Genomic DNA, 19,935 nt, shown 5'->3' on the forward strand with positions numbered 1-19,935 from the left:
TTGTACACAGATTAGAAAAATGTTGGTATTCAGAACTCTCTTAAGTTTAAGGTTTTTCATTAAAGGGATTATTTAAGTCATTATTCAAAACTTAACCCACAGGCAATATAAAAATGCAACTTGATATGTTATTATAATTATCATTTCAACGACGACAAGGCCAAGATCTTATTCGCGTTCAGTGTTCGATAACAAGTACTGTGCTGCATTACGCAGCCCCCCACTTCCATCCATCATCAACATGTGAATTGACTCAAGTGAAGGACAAATGTGAAGTCAATAACATTTTCTCTGAAAATCATTTCCCATACTCTTCCTGACATTATTAGGAGGAAGCCACTGTGCTGTGAATACATAGATGGCCTTACTTTCTTGTAGTCCTTCATATCCAAGTGGTCCTGGTGTCTGTACTGGTTACTGCTGGACGGGGGAATGATGGGGATGGTGTAGACAGGCTTCACTAGAGCTCGCTGTGCAAGAGCCTCTGCCATCACCTCGCTGCCAAAGTCTGGCATTGCATTCCTAAACGAGAAAAAAGGAGTGATATTTAGAAATCAACTGCAGAACAGTTTTAGGGAGTATTTTATGGTTAAATTGAACCACTCCTTTTATTTATGAATTTGAAGAAAACACTCCAAGAGGTCCAAACAACAAAGTGAAATCTGGAAAATCAGTAAACATTGTTTTGTAATTTATACTGCAACATTCAGCAACAGGAATGCTAATTTATGTGTAATTTCAACACCATAATACGGAAGTGCAGAACTGCAAGGCAAGAAACAACAACTTGTCAATGTTGGGTACAAAGTTTGTTATAAAATTAGGTTTTTCATGTTTTTACAAAATATTTTCATGTAATAGAAACACGTTTTCATGTTATAACAATAAACTTTTCTTGTTATAACAGTATACTTATTTATCTTGTTATATCATGAAAAGTTTCATATCATTACGGGATAAGTTACATAAGTATCAATGACTGAATTAATTATTATTTTATTTAAACATGTAAAAACAAAACAAACCACAGAATTAAAACAAAACGGAAGGCCAACACAAAGCCTGTACATCAATGTCAATAACAAATATTCAAGCCACTTAAACTTCAATATTAAAAAATTAAAATAAAATATAAGATTTTATATACAACTTGCTACGATATTTATATACAACCCAATAAAATATAAACTGCTATCCCAATTTTAAATACAATTTATTGTTATAACAATGAAAGTTTCTTGTTATAACATAAAACATCTTGTTATAAAATTATCACATGAAAATGTCATGAGAAAATATCAAAACATGAGAAACATTGTCTTATAACAGGAAACAATGTTTCTGCAAGATATTTTCTCATGATATTTTCATGTGATAACTAGAAAATTTTATAACAAGATGTTTTATGCTATAACAAGAAAGTTCTAACAGGAAACGTTTCCTGTTATTCCCTGAGACTTAACAGTTGTTTTTTTTTTCTGGCCCGGCAGTTCTACGCTTCTGTTTCAAACAGCTGTAGCCAACAGACAGAAGAGCTTCAATTTCAGTGCATAGGAAGAGCCAAAAACACACAGACTACACACAACTGTGCAGTACACCTGGGTCACTCTCTACGTCTGCGTAATATCATGAAGTGGGCCGGCGAAGCTATCTATCGAGAATAGAGTGGTCCAATCTGGGAGTGAACACTGGCAGTGATGCGCAGGCAGAAACCAGGCCGGGATAACAAGAGGAAATTGAAATGTCACTACAAATCAAAAGCACTTCAAGGAGAGGGCTCCAATTTAAGCTCACACTGACAGCTACTTTCAGAGCAAATTCATTCCATTCGCATGTCATGTTTAGATGGATCACAAAAGCTCCACTGGGGGAAACAAAGAACAATTCAAAGTGGAGCTTTGCACAGAAAAATTAAAAACACAAAAAAACCCCACAAACATGCAGTTTAGTGTACTTCCAAACAGACTGGGAGAAAAGATTTTTGCAGCCGCAGAGAAGTCAATAAGCTAATTTGCTCCTGACACTACGGAATAAAACAGGGTGAACTCTAAATTGATAATGCATGCAAAACTGTGTGTGCGTAACTGTGCCCCCAATTAACACAAGCAGCGGAGCCTGACTCTATAGAAAATATGCGGTTGCCTCTTTTACACTATCAATCTTGCAGACAAGTGTCCTAATGGCCTCTACTTGGGATTTCAACTTGACAAGTAAACAAAAGCCTAATCAAACATGAAGGTTAACCACACAAGCCATCCAAAACACCACATGGAGTAAAAGGTCTGACACAGTCACCTTCTCAGCTTTCAGGAGCTCAACAATTAGTGCTTTAAAACTTTTAAAGCCAAAACACTGCCGCAGACAATGAGAGCACAGCTGTGTGACACAGTACTATCCAAAAAAGTTCATCTGTTCATGAACATCTGTCATCTAATCAGACAAGCGAAGCCTTTATCATGTTCCTGTGTCATAAATAATAAATCCTTTTGAAAAGGCCTTTTAATAACAACTACTTGGCTAACAAGGTAGCTGATGCAGTGCAGACAAGCTTAACTACCGCTGCCAAACTCTCACTGGGCCAATTTCCCCCGCTTGTCTTTCTTACCTCTTCTCCACTATCTCCAGCGTGAGGTGCAGCAGTTCCCTCTTGCTCTTTTCCCTCCTCTTGATCATCTCCAGGATGGTGACAGCTCGGCTCAGGTCCCTGCGCAGCTTCAGCATCTTCTCGTATGACGCCTCGTCATTCTTTCGGTTCTGAAAATGGAACGGCGGTAATTCAGACAAAAGTGTTCCCATTTATTCTGAAACTTTTTCAGACATCGAGTTACTGAGTCTCTAACTACTATGCCACAGAGAAGCAATCATTTGCATGGAGCAGCAGCAATGGCACATTCTGCCTCATTCTCCTGGCTGCAGATTCCTACCTTCCTGGTCTGCATCTTCTCCGTCCGTCGGCGGAAGGCCACATAGGGGTCGCTGGTGCTAGAGCCATCCCGCTTCTCTTGCTTGACGTTGGGGATGAGGGAGCCGCCCTTGCAGGTTTTCCTCTTGCGGCTCCAGTAGTCGAACACCTCCTTGATCAGCTCATCGTCCTCCTTTAGCAGGAGTTTGGCCTCCTGGAGACTGACGAGCTGCAGAGCAACATAGGAGAGTCAGTGCGATGCTCAGAGGCACAGAGATGCAGCAATTAAAAAGTGCTCATGTGTTGAATGAATAATAAAGACATAAATGCAGAGAGAAAGCAAGTGTTTTAAACAAGCTGCAGTCATTTTAAATAGCTGTAAATACAAAAAACTCCAATCCTTTCTTGGCTCTCAGCAGCGTGGAGGAGTCGTGTTGCCTTCAGGCACATGTCATAAACTCATACTTCCAACTTTGACAGTTGTATGAATTTAAGTATTAGTCAGAGATGACAAGAGCTCCATGCAGCAGCTCGGTGTAGAAAATGCCGTGGCTTTTAGTAACTATTAAAGAAACCAACGGCTAAGGCAATGACCCACCTCTCTAATTACTAAATAACAGGGTCAAAACCAGAATTCAGTGACTACAGGGTTAAACACAATCTGACTCAGATGGGTTATTTATTCTGTGTAAAAGCAAAGCCAGAGATGTGTTTGTGCAAATGCCATGCAAACTTGCATTTCCTCTCCACACAGCCTGACAAATACCTGCTGTCCACTGCCTTTCTCCAGTCGGTCTATCATCTCTTCAAACTGCAGGGCTGTGATTTCCATTTTCTTCTTCAGCTTATTCACAAACGTCTCATCCTCTGAATCTAGGTCGTAGTCTGGCTGCTCCGTATCCAAACTGAAAGCTGCGAGATGGAGAAGAGTTTGTTACTGAAGAGACAGACACATTAATTCAGAGGCATCGCCAGGAACAGGACTGCCTGAAGTAGACACAACATTGCTGCTGTAAACAATGCTTATGCACTGTGCATGAACTTGCTGACGGATTATGAAATAATTATGACATACTGAAGCATATTAACCACATTTCTTTACTCAGCTTTTTACCTTGCACTGACAAATTCACAATCTCAAGAACATCTGCCGCATTTGTTGAATAAGATATGTCAGATAGACTTAAATAAAGAAACGTGTGTTTCAAAACTAACTCATTTAGTGAACTGCTAAAATGAAAAAAATGCCATGTCATGATTTTTATAATGCATAGTCATTTGTTTTCAGTAGCAGTTCAAGTCAGGCAAAGTCAATAAACGCAAGCCACGAGGTATGAACTGCAGACGCCTTTGTCTCCAGACTACTGCCAAACTTTCTTCAAAAAATAAACACACTATTTTTATCATGACAAAGCACTGTGCGTGTGTTTGGTCATGTGCTTTCACCGACTCAATGAGGCAGTGCTTCAGGACAAAAACAAGCATCCAGGCCAGGAACTTAACCAGCCGTTCTCTCAAAAGTACTGCCTGTGGCTAAGCTTTTTTTGCCAAACCAGTCAGACTGGCCTGGAGATTCTCCAGACCAAAACATATTACTCTGGTAAAATGTGGCTGTCTAATGTAATGCATCAGCGACTGTGACCACTGGACAAAAAGCACGTTTACTGCACCGTCACTCTCAGAGCCCCTCTCTAGTCGACACATTAACCTGTCAAAACATGAAGCATTTGGAAATGTATTCAGCATTCCTTCACAACACCCCATATTTAAACTGTTAGATAACAGAAACACTGGGCTGCAGGAATTGTAGAGAAAATATCTGCTACAGTGCTCCCTCTGGTTTAAACGTTGCTAGTTCAAACACAGTGCATCTACTAGCTGCAGTGCACAGCTTAACAACTTGACTCATATTTTTGCTGAGAAACACTTCTTCATTTGGACTTCCTTTCAGTTTGTTTAATGTTATTCTTTCTAGATGAGGGAACTTTCATTTCAGGATCTAGACAACAAATCTCACAGACTGCAACCAATCTCATGTCACTGTTGATCGGATGCTATCAACAGTGTTGGGGTGTATTTGTATAGAGGGATGTGTGAAAATTTAGGCTGCAACACTGGTGATGGACAGATACAGCGCTTCTTTTTGGTTGCAAACCTCTCATTTCTCCTGTGCGAATGTGCCAAATTAAATTTTGACTAGAGTATGCTGTCATCCCAACTCCTTTCAATCTCCCAGAAAAACTTTTGACCCCTCATTTTTTGTCACCACGGAGACGGCTCAAACAAATTCAAAACTTTTCTGAAATCATACATCTACTGTCAGACCCCCTAAAGACAAAAACAATCACAAAGTAACACACGATGCACGTCAAGACAGACACACCGATGTCCCACATAACATCTCCAAGACTGCTGTGTTTGATTATCCACACATGGTTACTTTAGTGTCCACACAGTCCGTGCATGTACATGTAAGTTCGACTAAAATTGCACTAAATTGAATTTCCTGAAACCGGACTAACACCCAGATCATGTGATTGGAAATTAAGCTATTCTGTCGTGTTAACACCTTAGCCAGATTAAAGTTGCTTTCTCTGCGTGCTCTGAGTTACCACGCCGACCTCCTCTGTTTACAGATAGGTACTGTTAGTTATTTCTAAGGAAGGAAGGGGTGCTGCAAAACTGGTAAGGCATTGAAAAAAAATGTAAGTACTGAGGAGGGACTTGTGCTTTTCACTTTGGCTTAGGTGAAGGACATACAACTTGAAAAGGTAGTATTTTATTTTTATTTTACAGAGACAGTTACACCCAAAGCCACTCCACTCCTGTGAAAAGTAAAGGACAGTCACACAACACCTGCGCAGAAGTTGAGTGATGCACTGCTGTGGACGGGGCTGAAACAAAATATATTTTAGCCACATACCAAAAAAAAAAAAACAAAAGAAAAAAAAACAAAACCAGTTTCAGTGTTCACTATATGTGAACATTTTCTCCTCTTTTCCTTCGACAACAGTTGATCAGCAACTTCACCATTTAGCGGAGTAAAATGTAACATTTTCTCAATGGTGTTTTTGATGTAACGGCTGTGGGGGCTGTCTTTCGGCAAGGTAAAACAATGAAAACATTCTAAATATAGGCAGCACTTAAACTGATTTGATTTTTTCAGGAGGCTTTAAACTAATCAATAAAAGCAGTTTGCTCAGTGTCATTTGATTATATGTGCGTGACACAGCAATTTTCTACCATGGATTTATTGTAAATAAGCAGTTGTGATTGAGATTCGGTCTAGATTGTTGACTGTATAAATAATATTAGTCTATAGCAACTAGCTAAAAGGTGGCATATCTCCACCATCTGATGCAGAGTCTGAAACATGTCCTTCAATAAATCGATTCTCTCCCGGCGCTTGTGTACTGAGACAAAGACAACAGTCCGATTAAATGATCTAATCGAGCTATAACCATAGCTAGACTTAACTGTGCACGTAAACTTACTGACTGAGGTTCTATATGACAAATGTATTTAATTTTTAGCATGTGATCTAACACAAATGTTGCATAATTAGCACTGACCTCACATCCACAAAGCTAACAAACTGCACCATAAAAACCTAAATTGAACACACAAATCTCTCAATCAGCAGCACAGACCCTCTGAAACCGTAACCCAGTGCATCCACACGACAGAAACATCACCACGTGCTCGCAGACCACTAACACAGCTAAGAGGATAATCCTGTTGCGAGTGGCTCGCTACTCACGCTGTATGTGAATAAGCTGCTTTGGCATCTTGAACTCCCCGGGGTAGAGGGACTCGTAGTGCGTGATGTTGCGCTCTGCCTCGGGGACGGGGATAACCATGTTGTCCCGCTTCTCGCCATATACCTGCTGCGCCGAGATGGCCCGCTGGAGATGGTGCTCCTGGAAGACAGAAAGAAAAACTCCTGTTAACAAAAAAATCTGCAATTCAAGGAGCTCTGCAGACTTCTGATTTAGTCTTTTATTGTTCTTTTTCTCCCAGAGACATTCTTACACTCACACGGCAGAGTGAATATCAGATTAATCGACCGGCACACCAAAACTGCTTTTCATACGTATTACTTGGACATGCATCAAGAAAAGTGTACTGGTGTGTAATGGGAATAAAAATGAGCAAGGCTGATTAAGCTGGAGGAAAATACAGCCGTTTCACCATAAATCTAATACAGTTTTGTTTGTTTCTTTACAGATATATTGAGAGGAGAAAGAGTATTTTTCCAGGGTTCCTACAGCTTGGATCAAGTTGAATTTAAGACTTCGTCTTTTTTAATGGCACTCAGAATAAAATGAGACAAATTTTACAATAACCAAAATAATCACAGTTTCAACCATGCTGCAAAATTTTAAATAGCCAGTTTTCTTTGAATTTGCAGTTCTTGACTCCTGTCTTCTCCTGCGCCTAACTATTTTCTCTCTTCCATCATTGTGCATCAGCGCTATCTAAATCATGTCTTCTACTTTGAGCAGACGCACTTACACCGCCTGTTCAAGCTGGAAATATCAGCCCGTCATGCCGCCTCACTGTTCTGTACGACCTCCAATCACAGAAAGGGAGGACAGCACCAACAGCACCAAAACCCGGTCTCTGCAAAACTAAGAGGTGGAAGGAAGTGAACATGAGCGAAATGGTCCCAAAGTATTGAATACATATTTATGTGTGCGGCCCACCGCGGCAGATTTAAAAAGCAGCTGTTAGCATGGCAGCTCACTCAAAGATGAAGAACGGCGGCTGGAAATGTCTGCAAATTGGGAAACAACGAGGTTCAGATGCTCCATACCCTCCGAGCAGACTCAGGCTCAGCTGTCATATACCAAAATCAGTAAATGATTGTGACTGTCAAACTAATGCCATTGTTATTGTCTATATAGTGCTGCTGATTTATATATTATATGTAATGCTAGAGGCAGAGGCTGGTGTGTTAAACATGACACTCAACATGACTCTTTTGATTACCGGACGCCGCAATGCAGTGTATCATCACACACAGGAGCGGGACGAACGAGGCTGCTGTCATTTGGTTGTGTAAAAATTCAGGGACAGTATAAAAGGGGGGACCTTGTTGCAGAGCTGCAGCACAATCTATAAGTAAAAGCAATTCGAGGTCTTAGCATTTTTATGGCTTTTCAGGCCCGAATTGAGACTTTTTAAAATGCTAATTAAGGTCATATTTTGACATTAATGAATTCAATGCCTCTTAAGACTTTTAAGACTTTTGAAAGGATCAGAAGGAACCCTGTTTGCAGAAAGAACCATTGATCACAAAACAACCAGATATATGAGACTACTAAGATGACAGAACAAGATTTAATAGCACGATTGAAGATAAAAAAACTATGGATAATTATGGGTTTGTAGCAGAGGATCTTGAGGTCATTACACACAACAAGCCTCCCTTCACACAATCGCGATTGACATCTCACATTTGGAGCGATCCCAAACTTTCACTGGACCTACAGGACAAGTTATTAGCACCACATGTTGCAGAAGCTATGGTGAAATTGTTCTACAGTGTTTAACAAATATAAAACATTAGTAACTAAACAAAAACATGATTTTCCTTCTTTAAAAAAATCTCTGTATGAGTCCCAAAGCTTGTAAAATGAGTGCAAAGCATGCTGGCAATTCTCCAAAAAAACAAGCATTTCAAAACAGGATAAGGCTGCCACAGTCACATATCATCCTAAATCCTTTCCCCTTCCTTTTACTAATCATCTTCCAATGTTTTTCTTGGCATTTCTTCGCTCTTATTTTTCAACCTTATCTCAAATCATTTGTCTCTGCTTTTCTAAGCAGGCATAACATACTATTTGTCATAGTATGTAATGCGTATATATACCATGAGGCTGTATCTCAGCAGAAATGAGTCACTGGAAAAAATAATGTAGGACGTGGGGTGCCGTGAGATACAAGAAGCATCAGCGAGGGTACTGGTGTGTCAATCCACTGCCAGCACACAGAGGCGACATTCAGTCAGCGTAGTTGTACTTCAAAGCATACACTCTCTGGCAAAGACGTCATTTGGAGCCCTGCACAGGTAACTCTACTATCGCAACAGTGACTCATTGTTTTCATTTCCTGCAACTTGCCAGCGAGAGACAGTCACAAAGTTAGTTGGATAAGAAATATGTCCGTAAAAATCTACATAAATTCTGTTGCTCATTCTGAGCCGTGGGATCAGAGATGAAATACCTGCAAATCTGCTGCTTTAACTAACTTGGCAACACCAGCAAGGACGTTGGCAAATGAGCCACATATTTTGACTCTTGAACTCAGCAAGCACAGAATGTTTTCACATTATGCAATCTGATACAGCCACCTAAAAAATGTGCTGCTGAGAAGAATCCCACACCGACACGAAATCACAAACAGCTGAAAATATACCTGAATAACATATCACCAATTGGCCTGTACATAAATCCTCACTGTGAATGACTAGAACATACGTTTTGACCGACATTAACTCTTGAAAACCTGGATCGACATTAGGTTTCTTGTGCTGCCTTTCACAAGCTACTGGAATCTTTGAAACCTGAGCAAATGGGTTTCGAAAACATGGGGCAGTGACTAATTTGGTAAGAAATGTCCCACAAATTGCAGGAAATTAGTAAAATGTGACAAGAAAGTAACCTAAAAATTAATTTAAAAAAAAAAAAAAGATTACAAGAAAATTATCCAAAAAAGGCGATTTATAATGATTAAATATTTTGAATTATTTTTTTGTTTGTTTTTCTGGTACTTTTTTTTTGCTCATTTTTAGGCAATTTTTTTGTAACTTTTGCTGATTTTGTTGCCAATTTTGGGGCCACGTCTTGTTAAACTGCTTGTTGCCTTTGCTGCATGTTTTTTTTTTTAAGATATCAAAGCGTTAAGGAGACAATACACCTGAAAATAAAAAAAATACATATTTATCCTCTTACCTTTAGTTTTATTTATCAATGTAGTTTGTTTTGGTTTGAGTTGCTGAGTGTTTGAGATACTGGCCATAGAGATATCAGCCATCTCTCAAATATAATGGAACTAGATGGTACTCAGCTCGTGCAACTCAAAGCACAAAAAAAACAAACAAAAAAACATGACCCGGTTACTCAAGATAATCCACAAAACTTGTGTGTGAGCAGTTTCATGTAGGAACTATTTTCTTCCTACCAACATGTTCCAACCAATGTTATCACTACGCAGAACCAAGTATGCATGTTCATCAAGAGCAAAGGAACAGAGCTGGGCTTTGAAGCCAGCTTTAAATAGTGAAATTATACCATTCGAGTCCGTGTCCGTTTACATACATTTTTTTGAGTGTCCCATCTGAGTCGTTTCACTTCCAGGATTCAATCCATTTGACAGGTATGGTTTGGTAGAAAGTAAACTCTTCCTACTTGAAATTTCTAAAAACAAGGTCTGCAGATAACCTTGAGTCCCCAGGTCATGATTTCTGGAAAGAGACATTGCTGTTGAATTTTTCAGTTGTATTTTTTGGGCACTGAGTGCCATCTAGTTCCATTATAATGGATAGAAGACAGACATCTCTATGGACGATATCTCTAAATCTCTGCAACTCAAACCACAACTATACAGACTAATAAACTGCATTATAGGGTCGAGGAAAAATATTTAATATAGATTTTGGGTTGAACTGTCCCTTTAAGCTACCGTTTGTGTCAAATACATTGCAGCTTGTTACAAATGTATGCTCACAATGTGGTGCAATATCTTTGAAGGCCTTCTCTCTTTGGTTGATGCAACAGATGGCCAATCCAGTCAAACTCACTGAGACCCATCTTGCTCTAACAAGTATTTTAACAGGGCTCCTACTCATTTTACACACTTTTTTTCACAGCCACAGTTTCTTGGGTGGATTTTGAGATATGGGTCAGTGTTCAATGACATACAAATTGTGGCTGGCAAATATGACCATCGAACAAAGCCATGTCTGTGCATGTCTAATTTTCATTACCCAAAAACCATTCAATTTTAGACAGTGTGGAGCACTTGCGTGGGAGCTTTAAGTGGTTAGGGCCTTAAGTATAATCCAGAGCCATGAGGAGCACTGCGTGGAGTAACAGGAGAACCATATCAGAGCTGTGAGCTGGCATGAAAGGACACAGCGTGTGTCCAGCGCTGAACCATCTGCCCCTGCTAAGCTTATCAACAATGCGTTGTACACTTTCTCTGCAACCAGTGCACAAAGAAAACAGATTAGTGCCTGACTATTGTGAAATTTACCTTACAGAGCCTGGGAGTACAGTGAAAGTGCTCACACGAGAGGATTCAGGCAACATTTATCACCTGCTGCCTGCTTGTTATGGGCTCTAAATGATTTGGGATGCAAACATACCACAAACAAAGCACCATCTATTCACAGATCACTGGTAATTTGTTACTGACGTTAGCTGGCGTGTTACTTTGAACACAACTGAATTTGGCATGTTCACACATGCAAATCACAGGTTTAGATGGAAAAAAAGTGTCATATTTGGCGTTGAATGTTGCAGTGTGTGCAGACTGTCCAGCCAAGCTTGTTGAAACTTTCACACAGTCTTGTTCACTGCCCACAAACACACAACCACCTGCAATACGCCAACAGTTTCATGTGATCCTACATTTAACAATCCTTTGCTTAGCCAGTCTGAAACTGCAGAAGCTCTGGTTTCCTTGTCCCCATGTCTCAGCAACATTTAAAAAAAATCAAATATAAGATCTGAACACACAGCTGAGCTGCAATAGCATTCATGCAATTCCCTCAGCTCTTCATTTAATAGCAATTTGAGAGCAAAATCAATTTCATTTGGGGCACACTGCCAGCCTTAGTGCCTGTGTCCACATAGCGTTTTACTTCTGCCATCTTTTTCAATTGTTCCCATTGAAGATAGAGCGCAAAAGCACCATGCCCGGCACCTTTTTGTGCAGCTGCTTTGAGCACCTCTAGTTGAAGATCTCAGAACTTTTTAAATAGGCAGTGGTGACGTCACTGCCGCTTCCTCCACAGAAAAGCCCATTTGTTGGAGCAGATCATCCAGACGCTGAATGTTGCCCTTGAGTGCTGTGCCTTTACCATAATACGTGTAGTTTTAATAACGTGTATTATACTAAGTGCTGACACAGGAACACAGTCTAAAAAGTTATCCTAAAAATAGAAATGTAAATGTTTACGGCAAAACAGCCGCCTTTACACTGCCTATTAAAGGAGGGAATACCATGCTGTTAAGCTGCCTTGTCATTCTGTTTATAAGGTAAAATTTAAGCTGCCGCAGGAGGTACTAACAGCACTGAAACAGCTTTTGTATAAACAGGACAGCTGGCAGGACGTTGATGATGTGTGTGCGACCCATTTCAGGAGATTTAAAAAGCAGATAGAAGCAGTTAGGGACTAACTCAAAGACGAAGAACAGCGGCTGTAAATGCCTGCAAATTTTGAAAACTTTACATTCAGGCGCTCCTCAGCCTCCGAGCAGGGGCCGCAATCAACTGCCATTTAACAGAGGCAGTAAATGATTGTTGTGCCTTTATTATTGTTTATAAATCATTGCCGAAATGTATGTTTTATGCCACAGGTTGACACAGTTGTGGTTAATGCCATGCCCGTCATGCCTCTTATGGTTCTGCAATGCCAGCATGTTACCTAAAATCACAAACCACTGTTTGATTCTGTGTACAAATGCAAAGGAAGTATAAAGAAGAGACTTTAAAGCTGCCCCATAGTGTGATATTGTGTAAAAAGGACTAATAACTGGCCACATTGTACAATTAAGTAAATATGTGCACATAAAACCAGATATACTTGAATTCACAACTACAGACGCTCTCTAATTCACCTGACTTCAGACTGTGGGGGGAAACTAGGGCATCCAGAGGAAACAAAGCATATTTTCAAAGCCTCAATGTAAAATATGCTTCTTCCAAAACATCCATAAATATTGCATGCGCCATTACTCAGCGACAGCCACCTGGCATGACTGTGTGGACAGTAGTTACAGGGCTCTGATGACAAACAGACGCTGGCAAACACAAGGACAGACTCCAGCTTCATTTAGGAGTCGTCAGCTGATATGACATGACCTTGTGTAAACCCTGTGAACCAATGCTTAACCTACATGGCGCTGGGATCGTTCTTTCGTGTTGCTTGTCAAACACATCCTCAGAAATCGCCCTCTGTGAACCCTACTGTCTGACACAGTGGTGAACCCTGAGCTTTGCGAGTTAAGGAACCTGCATAAAGAGCAAGCGTAAGGAACCAATTAAACCTGAGCCTGGCCCAGACTTCCCTTTGCACGCTTATGTGGAGGATAGCAGCTTGGCAGATTTGCAGCGGGCTACCCTGAGCTGCCTCTGACTTAAAGATATCCCGATCTTTCGCAGCTGTGATCCTCACAACCAAGGTGCACAGCCCGGGATTTCCTCTGTTGAGGAACTGGGTGAGGAGGGATAAAAGGACTTTGGAGAATGGCACATGGGAAAGCGTAAACTAGGCTATTCTAGGACCTCTCCGAACTGTCTGTTTTAATTAAAATGTAAAGGTGACAATTCATTACGGCATGTTTGTTTCTAGAAAAGCTTGTAAAAAGTTTGCCCATGCTGAAAGAATAACGTCTTCCCAAACAATCAAGCAAGAATTTAGCAGTTTCAGAAAAGTATTTTTAAAAAGCTAGGGAAAAATGTTATATAATTATAATTATATATTATATATTTAGAGTATTATTTCTTTTTAAAGTAATTTATGTGACACATTTTTTTTTACTTTCCTTTTTTTGCTTATGTTTAGGTAATATTCTAGTAGTGTTTACGAATTTGTTGCAAACTTTTGGGCAATTTCTTCTTACACGTTGCTTGTTGCCGTCATCCTATTTTTTGAAAGACATTAATCAAGTTGCTCAGGTTTTAAAGGGTACAAAAATTCTATGGCTATTCCAAAACGTTCAATTATTTTTACTTATTCCTTGACTTTTCCATGTTTTTCATGACCATGGGAATCCTGTATCATTAATGCTGGCTGGATGCACAGTGGGCACAAATGCTGAAGGCCCTCAGTTCACAGTAGTCCCTAACTGCTCTGCTTCTTTTCACTCCAGAAAACACAAACTAATATCGAACCTCAATTCTCTTGTTCTTTCTACATAAAATGTTCTGGGACTGTGGAGACTTCACAGTGGTTGTGCCGCTTTCTGTCACGGCCACAGATGCAGATAGAGGAGAGAGACAAATGAAAATCTATTTTTCACGGCACCACACGTTCCTTCCATTAAATGTTACCAAGAAAAACAGATGACTCCAACAAAAGTTGCCATGGCAACAAAAGTGTGGCCTCCAGCAGGTGTTTTCAGCTCATGCCGACCAGAGGAAGGGGAGGAAGGCAATCTCCTTGGTGAGTCAAGGCATAAACCCTATCTAAAACCCACAAAGCACAGTGATGCATGCCATGAAACAAACAGGCGGCCAAAAAACAGGCCACCACGACATAACTTCACATCAAACACAGGAGATGTCTTTGATGTTTTACAATGTCTATTATTCAAATGTGATGTAATGTTTCTTAATACATCACCATTAAATACCAACATGACACAATATAAGTAGCAACGCATGCAACACATTTGCTGGTGCATGAGAGCTATGTAACTGTAACGAGGGTGTGTTCCTTAATAAGCTCATGTGGTCATTGTGGCAAGTTCTCTATTTTGAGAATTAAATTTTTTTTTTAAATTAGGCCACGTATGCAAGCTTTCAGCTCATTACCAAAGAATATGGCTTGTGCCTATCTGTTTGCTTTATGTAATTTCTTCTTAATTATTACAAACGGCAATTTAATAAGCAGACAGCGTACTTGTGTATGAGATACTTTCTTTTGTGTCCTTCCTATATTTCACGAGACTAGTGAGTCCATGATGACCCTTGTGTAGGGCTGCTGTGATAATCACAGTATTGCAATACTGTGCACTTGACCAACCAGCCTGAAAATAGCATGCAACCACAGTAACTGCTATGTTCATGGTATTTTTTGCTACAAATGCTGTAGCTTGCAGGGCACAGGGTGTCTATCCTGCACTGAGAGCTGCACATTTGCCAGTTTTTTGTCTTGTCACTGAGAAATGAAAAATATTCAACTTTGGGAAAAAAAACACTCAGCAGCTTGTCACTGAGTCTGCACCATGAGCATGCAGGAACATGTCTACGATGCGCCAAAGTAAGTCCAGTCTGCACACCATGACTCTTATAGGATCCGACAGACACTCCAGATCTGCTGCTAAATTTCAGCGGCAAAAGCAATGTTTACATTACGACCACATGACCAATAACACAAATACAAACAAGTCCATGGGGATTGATAAGACAGAGAACTGATAAATGTCATTCAGGCTTAAAAAAAAATCATTCTATTAACGTAACTGTTCATGCAAGCAAATGGTTGTCAACTAGAATAGCTGCTTTTGCCTTATAGAGCCGACGCTGTTTGTTTTCTCAGCTAAGAGTAACATCGTTGCTTCTGCTGGCTAACAGACTGCACACCATTCAAACAGCTGTCTGGACCCCTTCCATTATGTTTTAGGTGTTGCACCAGTGCACTGAAATGGAGTGGACCCAAACAGACCAAACTTCACTTCACTGAACGACAGGAGAGGAGAAATTAATGCAGAACTAACACAGACATGCTGCAGCCTTCCCTTTTTACAGAGACGCTACTCTACCTTGTGCCAACACATTTACTTCCACAGATGTATCATAGCAACCAGATGCAACCAAAGCATTCGAGCTGAAAAAACGCTTTTCCCCTTATTGCCCCAGTGTATTATAAATTAAAAAATGATTTATTAGAAAACTTCTTAAAACGTTGTGTTATTTCAAAGCAACAACATACCTAATAACAGCTGGAAATTAACGCTCATTTACAAAGCACTAAAATCGACAGAAATGAAGAAATTTGCAAAAACAAAAAATGGTGGTAATGGCGCATGTTTTGAGCTACCTTGAATCACTGCATGGTAGACTCAATGACCGCCCTGATGACAGCAATTCAGTATGCAAGCAACTTTTTACGAGACACCTACATCCTCCTTCTATATTTCATATTTATATTTTCTTCTATATTTCTTCTTCCTCCTTCACTGCACATACACTGAGTCCACTGTAACCCTTGTGTTTCCTGACAGGCTACACATCTGCTCCTCTGAACAGGACTTGATGAATCTGTCAGTGCAAAAGAAACAATCACAGACTGCATGCTTAGACAACGGGACAAAATGTTCCTGTTGCCAACCATAGCGACAATTTATGCATTAACTCTACTGCTTCTACAAACGGCAACATTAAATAAAACAGTGCTTTAAAAACAAAAAATAACCACATTATATCTGCTGTGAAGCAACAGTGGAGCTCAGCAGGTGAAGTGTTTTATGCTGAGCAGGATATTGTGAAAGCAAACATTATTAGTGAATGAAGTGCCATATTTCCAGTTTCACTCCCAACTACGGATGGCGCACAAATTGTGCTTTTAGAGGTTAATTATTTCTGTCAGCTTTGATGCCATGAATGCTGATGAGGCAGACATACAAAGGCACTTATTCTGGTAATTCAAATAAGCCAAAAACAGAAGTCTGCAAGCTATGGATTCGGCTTATCTCCGTCACCAGGTGCATTCGTTCTACCACCTCACTGTACATCCTAAAAAAGGACAACCTTTCAGCAGCATCGGTGGTCTACAAAAAGATATTCCTCCATATGTGTGGTAGCACCTCATCACCATCACAACGTGTGCTTCCTCGCTTCTTAAACAGACATTCTCGGGTCAGCATGTGGTCACTCTGTCAGCTCGGCACAGCAAGAATCCATTGTTGCCGGACAGGAAGTGGGTCAGGGAGCTAAGCCATGCACAGCCTTGTAGTAAAACTGTCCTCTTTATCTCTTCCGTCACTCTGTTATGTAATGCCGCTGTGTGTATGTGTACAGTAGGTGGGGGAGGCAGGATTTCTGCTGACTTTGCGGGCCCCTGTGTGTGCTTTCCTAGTGTTTGTGTCTGCTGAGGCATCTCAGCGGCATAGAGGGCTCTCCTGCTGATTAGGTGATGAAGAGAAATTCAGCAGAGCAGGCCGGGGGGGTAATAAACAGCAGGTATTAATGCTTTCTTTCGCTTTACAACCAGCAAGTAACTAATAACAACATACATGCATGCATGCATAACGTTACACATTTGAAAGCACTCTAAGTAAAAGTGTAAACGTGGAGGTTTCGTTAAAGAGTATATTCTGCAGAGCGGTCAGCCGATGACAGTGACTTGAATGGAGGGACCCTGTTTGACATGTGCCGTGAATTCAACGCTCGTATCTGAGCTACAAACAACCTGACAAGCCGTGGTTTCTATGGTTTATACTTACGTGGCTTTGCATAATCCGTCTGCAGGCAAAATGCAAATCATTTCTACATTTAAACGTGATTTAAAGTCGAGTAACGTGCAAAGCCGTGTAAGACCTACTATTCAAGAGTGATCAACCAATGATGTAGTATCGATTCAACAAGCTGAAACAAATATTAGACAACTTAAATATTATCCCAAAAAAATGACCTAATATGCCATTTAACTAGTGCTGCAAATTGTGGGCATTTCCTTAATCGATTATTGTTAAAATCGTTATTTGAAAAAACACGCTACCCCAAACTGGGAGCCTACTGTACTGTCGATAGAGAGGTGGTCCATACAACCCCACTTCAAAAACACCTAAACTATCTCGTTAAAGAAAACTTGAATTATAGTGCATATTCTCCTCATATGTATTTTGTATTAAAGATAGATTATCGGCCTGACTGATTGTTTGGGCTGATATTTGGCATTTTACCTTTTATCTGTATCTGTGTTTATTTTAATGATTGCTGACAAAATTAATTAATTAAAAAGTGTAAAGAAATTGTCATTTTATTCAAATTTTCAATGAACAGCATCAAAAAGTTTCTGGGAACTTGCTGTATATGATCAAAGTTTGTGTTTTGATTAAATGTTTGTTTGTTTATTGGGAGTTTGTTACACTCCAAATTTTGAATATGGAAAAAAAGACTTTGATTTTCATTGTAAATTCATATTGGCTCCAAAGTTATCTTTAGTTAGTTGTCTATTTAACTACTAATAATTGTCATTTGTCCTGAAAGACCAATATTGGTCGACACCTTTTTAAAATAGTTTCATTCTAGATTTAAAGTTGCACTGAGCTGCTGTAACAAGTACAATTTCCTGTTCTTATCTTTTCAAGAAGTACCTAAATATCTGATGTTACAGCAACAACCTGCATGACAACTGCAAAATGAAGTGATAAATTTGTATTTCCTTGAGGATATGTAAAGACATGACAAAATAACTTCCCTATTTTCACAACAGTTTACAAAACACACACGCCTCGTGCTGCAATTCGGTGTCGCTTCTCACTTTTCATTCATAGATACACACCTAAAATATGGCTGCAACATTTCAGACACATATCAACATGTGTCCAAAACAGATGTTACGCAGAAAACACGAATCCATCATCGCCATACCGTGCATGTCATAACACATTACGCTCCCACGACACTGTGCAATTCTGCAAGAGCATGTTAAGATTAAACAGAGGCTCTGCAAGATTTCCCCTCCTCCGCTTTCTCCGCCAAACTGGCGACGGCGAGTGCAGGCGGTGTGCAGCACACATGGCAGCCGGAGCTGTCAACACGCAACACCTAACTGTCAAACCGGGCTGGGGGGCTCATTGTCTCCCCCTGGCATTTGTTCACGGAAAGTACACCACGTCCAAGGCCTGTCCCCGCTTGCCTTTACCGAAGAGAAAGTCAACAAAATGGTGGAACAGATACAAGTCACGTGACTTCTTTGTGCTTTCGGGTGCGATTTCAAGTGAAACAAATGCACACAACACGGCTCGCGAATAAAATACCAAACCCTCGCAGCCCCGCAATAACACCCGCGGTTGAACGGGGTCGTTATATTCAGTATTCGTCGAGCTCCGTCGTGTGCACGAAAGAGCAGACATGGCGGCCATTTTGCACAAGCTTGCGCAGGCAACATAGAGGCGCCCGTCGATAGAAAAACACAGCCAAAGCGACCCACCATCAGCCGGACAGCAATAAAAAAACATACCGATTCCTCCTCTTTTTCCATCCCAGTCGGCATCTGCGGCACTGCCCGGTTGATGGAGGCATACTCGTGCAGGTCAGGCAAATCCTCGCAGCGGAAGACGGGTAGAGGCTTACTAGCATCCAGCGCCCGTGCCCGAAACGACAATTTACTCATTTTTATATTAAAAGATGCAGCATAAATCTATTCGATCTGCTAGGAATAACAGCAGGTCTGCCTCGAGTTCTCATGGATGAATCTGTAGCGGTCTCTGGGAGTCAGCCGGTCGATTAAGGGCGGGCTTAGGTCCGTAGCAGCGCGAACAGAGCCGGGCAGGCCCGGATCTCGGTCGCTCTCTGTCGGTCTCTTTTTTTCGTGGGCTCCGCTGTTCCTCCCCGGTTCAATACGCCATGGCCAACATGGCGGACATTACAAACTCATGCAGCTCTCAGCTCGCTCCAAGCGGCCCAACCCCCTCGATCACACAAACAGCCATTCCCACGCAGTTTCGCACGCGTGCGCGCTCGCGAGACCCTTGGGGTACGGGGGATGGAGGGAGGGGTGTACCCGACGGTGGGGGCGAGATGCTGGATGCTGATGAAGGGATGTGAACTTCCCAGGCTCGGGATGTTCTCATCCGGTAATACGCCAGGATGATGCTGACGTACGAAAACATTTATTCTCCATTTAGAAAAAATAAATAAATAAATAAATATAATGAATTCATTTTTTTTTTTGAATAATACAAATACAAAAATGCATACCTGTTTGTTGCATCATTAACATAGATTGCATTTCTGGGTAAAACATAATCACAGGTTATATTCTATTGTTTTTTGTTGGTTTTATACTTTGCAAAAATAAAAAAAAAACAACAAAAACTTATGCCATGTGTTAAAATTAACATGCAACCAAA

General features: G+C 40.6%; 1 protein-coding gene across 3 annotated transcripts in view; it reads right to left on the minus strand.

The window, feature by feature from the left end:
* Window positions 1-19,935, minus strand: part of LOC121960451 (enhancer of polycomb homolog 1-like) — a 42,259-nt gene that overhangs the window by 16,661 nt on the left and 5,663 nt on the right. Inside the window, exons 1-6 of one of the 3 annotated variants that reach the window (XM_042510137.2) lie at window positions 19,044-19,547; window positions 6,663-6,822; window positions 3,669-3,814; window positions 2,925-3,131; window positions 2,606-2,754; window positions 369-522 (exon numbers count right to left, since the gene is read on the minus strand). In XM_042510137.2, the coding sequence (XP_042366071.1) occupies window positions 369-522; window positions 2,606-2,754; window positions 2,925-3,131; window positions 3,669-3,814; window positions 6,663-6,822; window positions 19,044-19,196 (969 nt within the window). In that variant the 5' untranslated portion in view covers window positions 19,197-19,547. Of the gene's footprint in view, window positions 1-368; window positions 523-2,605; window positions 2,755-2,924; window positions 3,132-3,668; window positions 3,815-6,662; window positions 6,823-19,043; window positions 19,552-19,935 lie in introns of those variants that run through there. The other 2 variants (XM_042510139.2, XM_088071753.1) reach the window with 2 other exon arrangements.

The sequence above is a fragment of the Plectropomus leopardus genome, chromosome 21 (assembly GCF_026936395.1).
Source record: "Plectropomus leopardus strain MGB_pleo_1.0 chromosome 21, ASM2693639v1, whole genome shotgun sequence".
Classification (NCBI taxonomy): Eukaryota; Metazoa; Chordata; class Actinopteri; order Perciformes; family Serranidae; genus Plectropomus; species Plectropomus leopardus.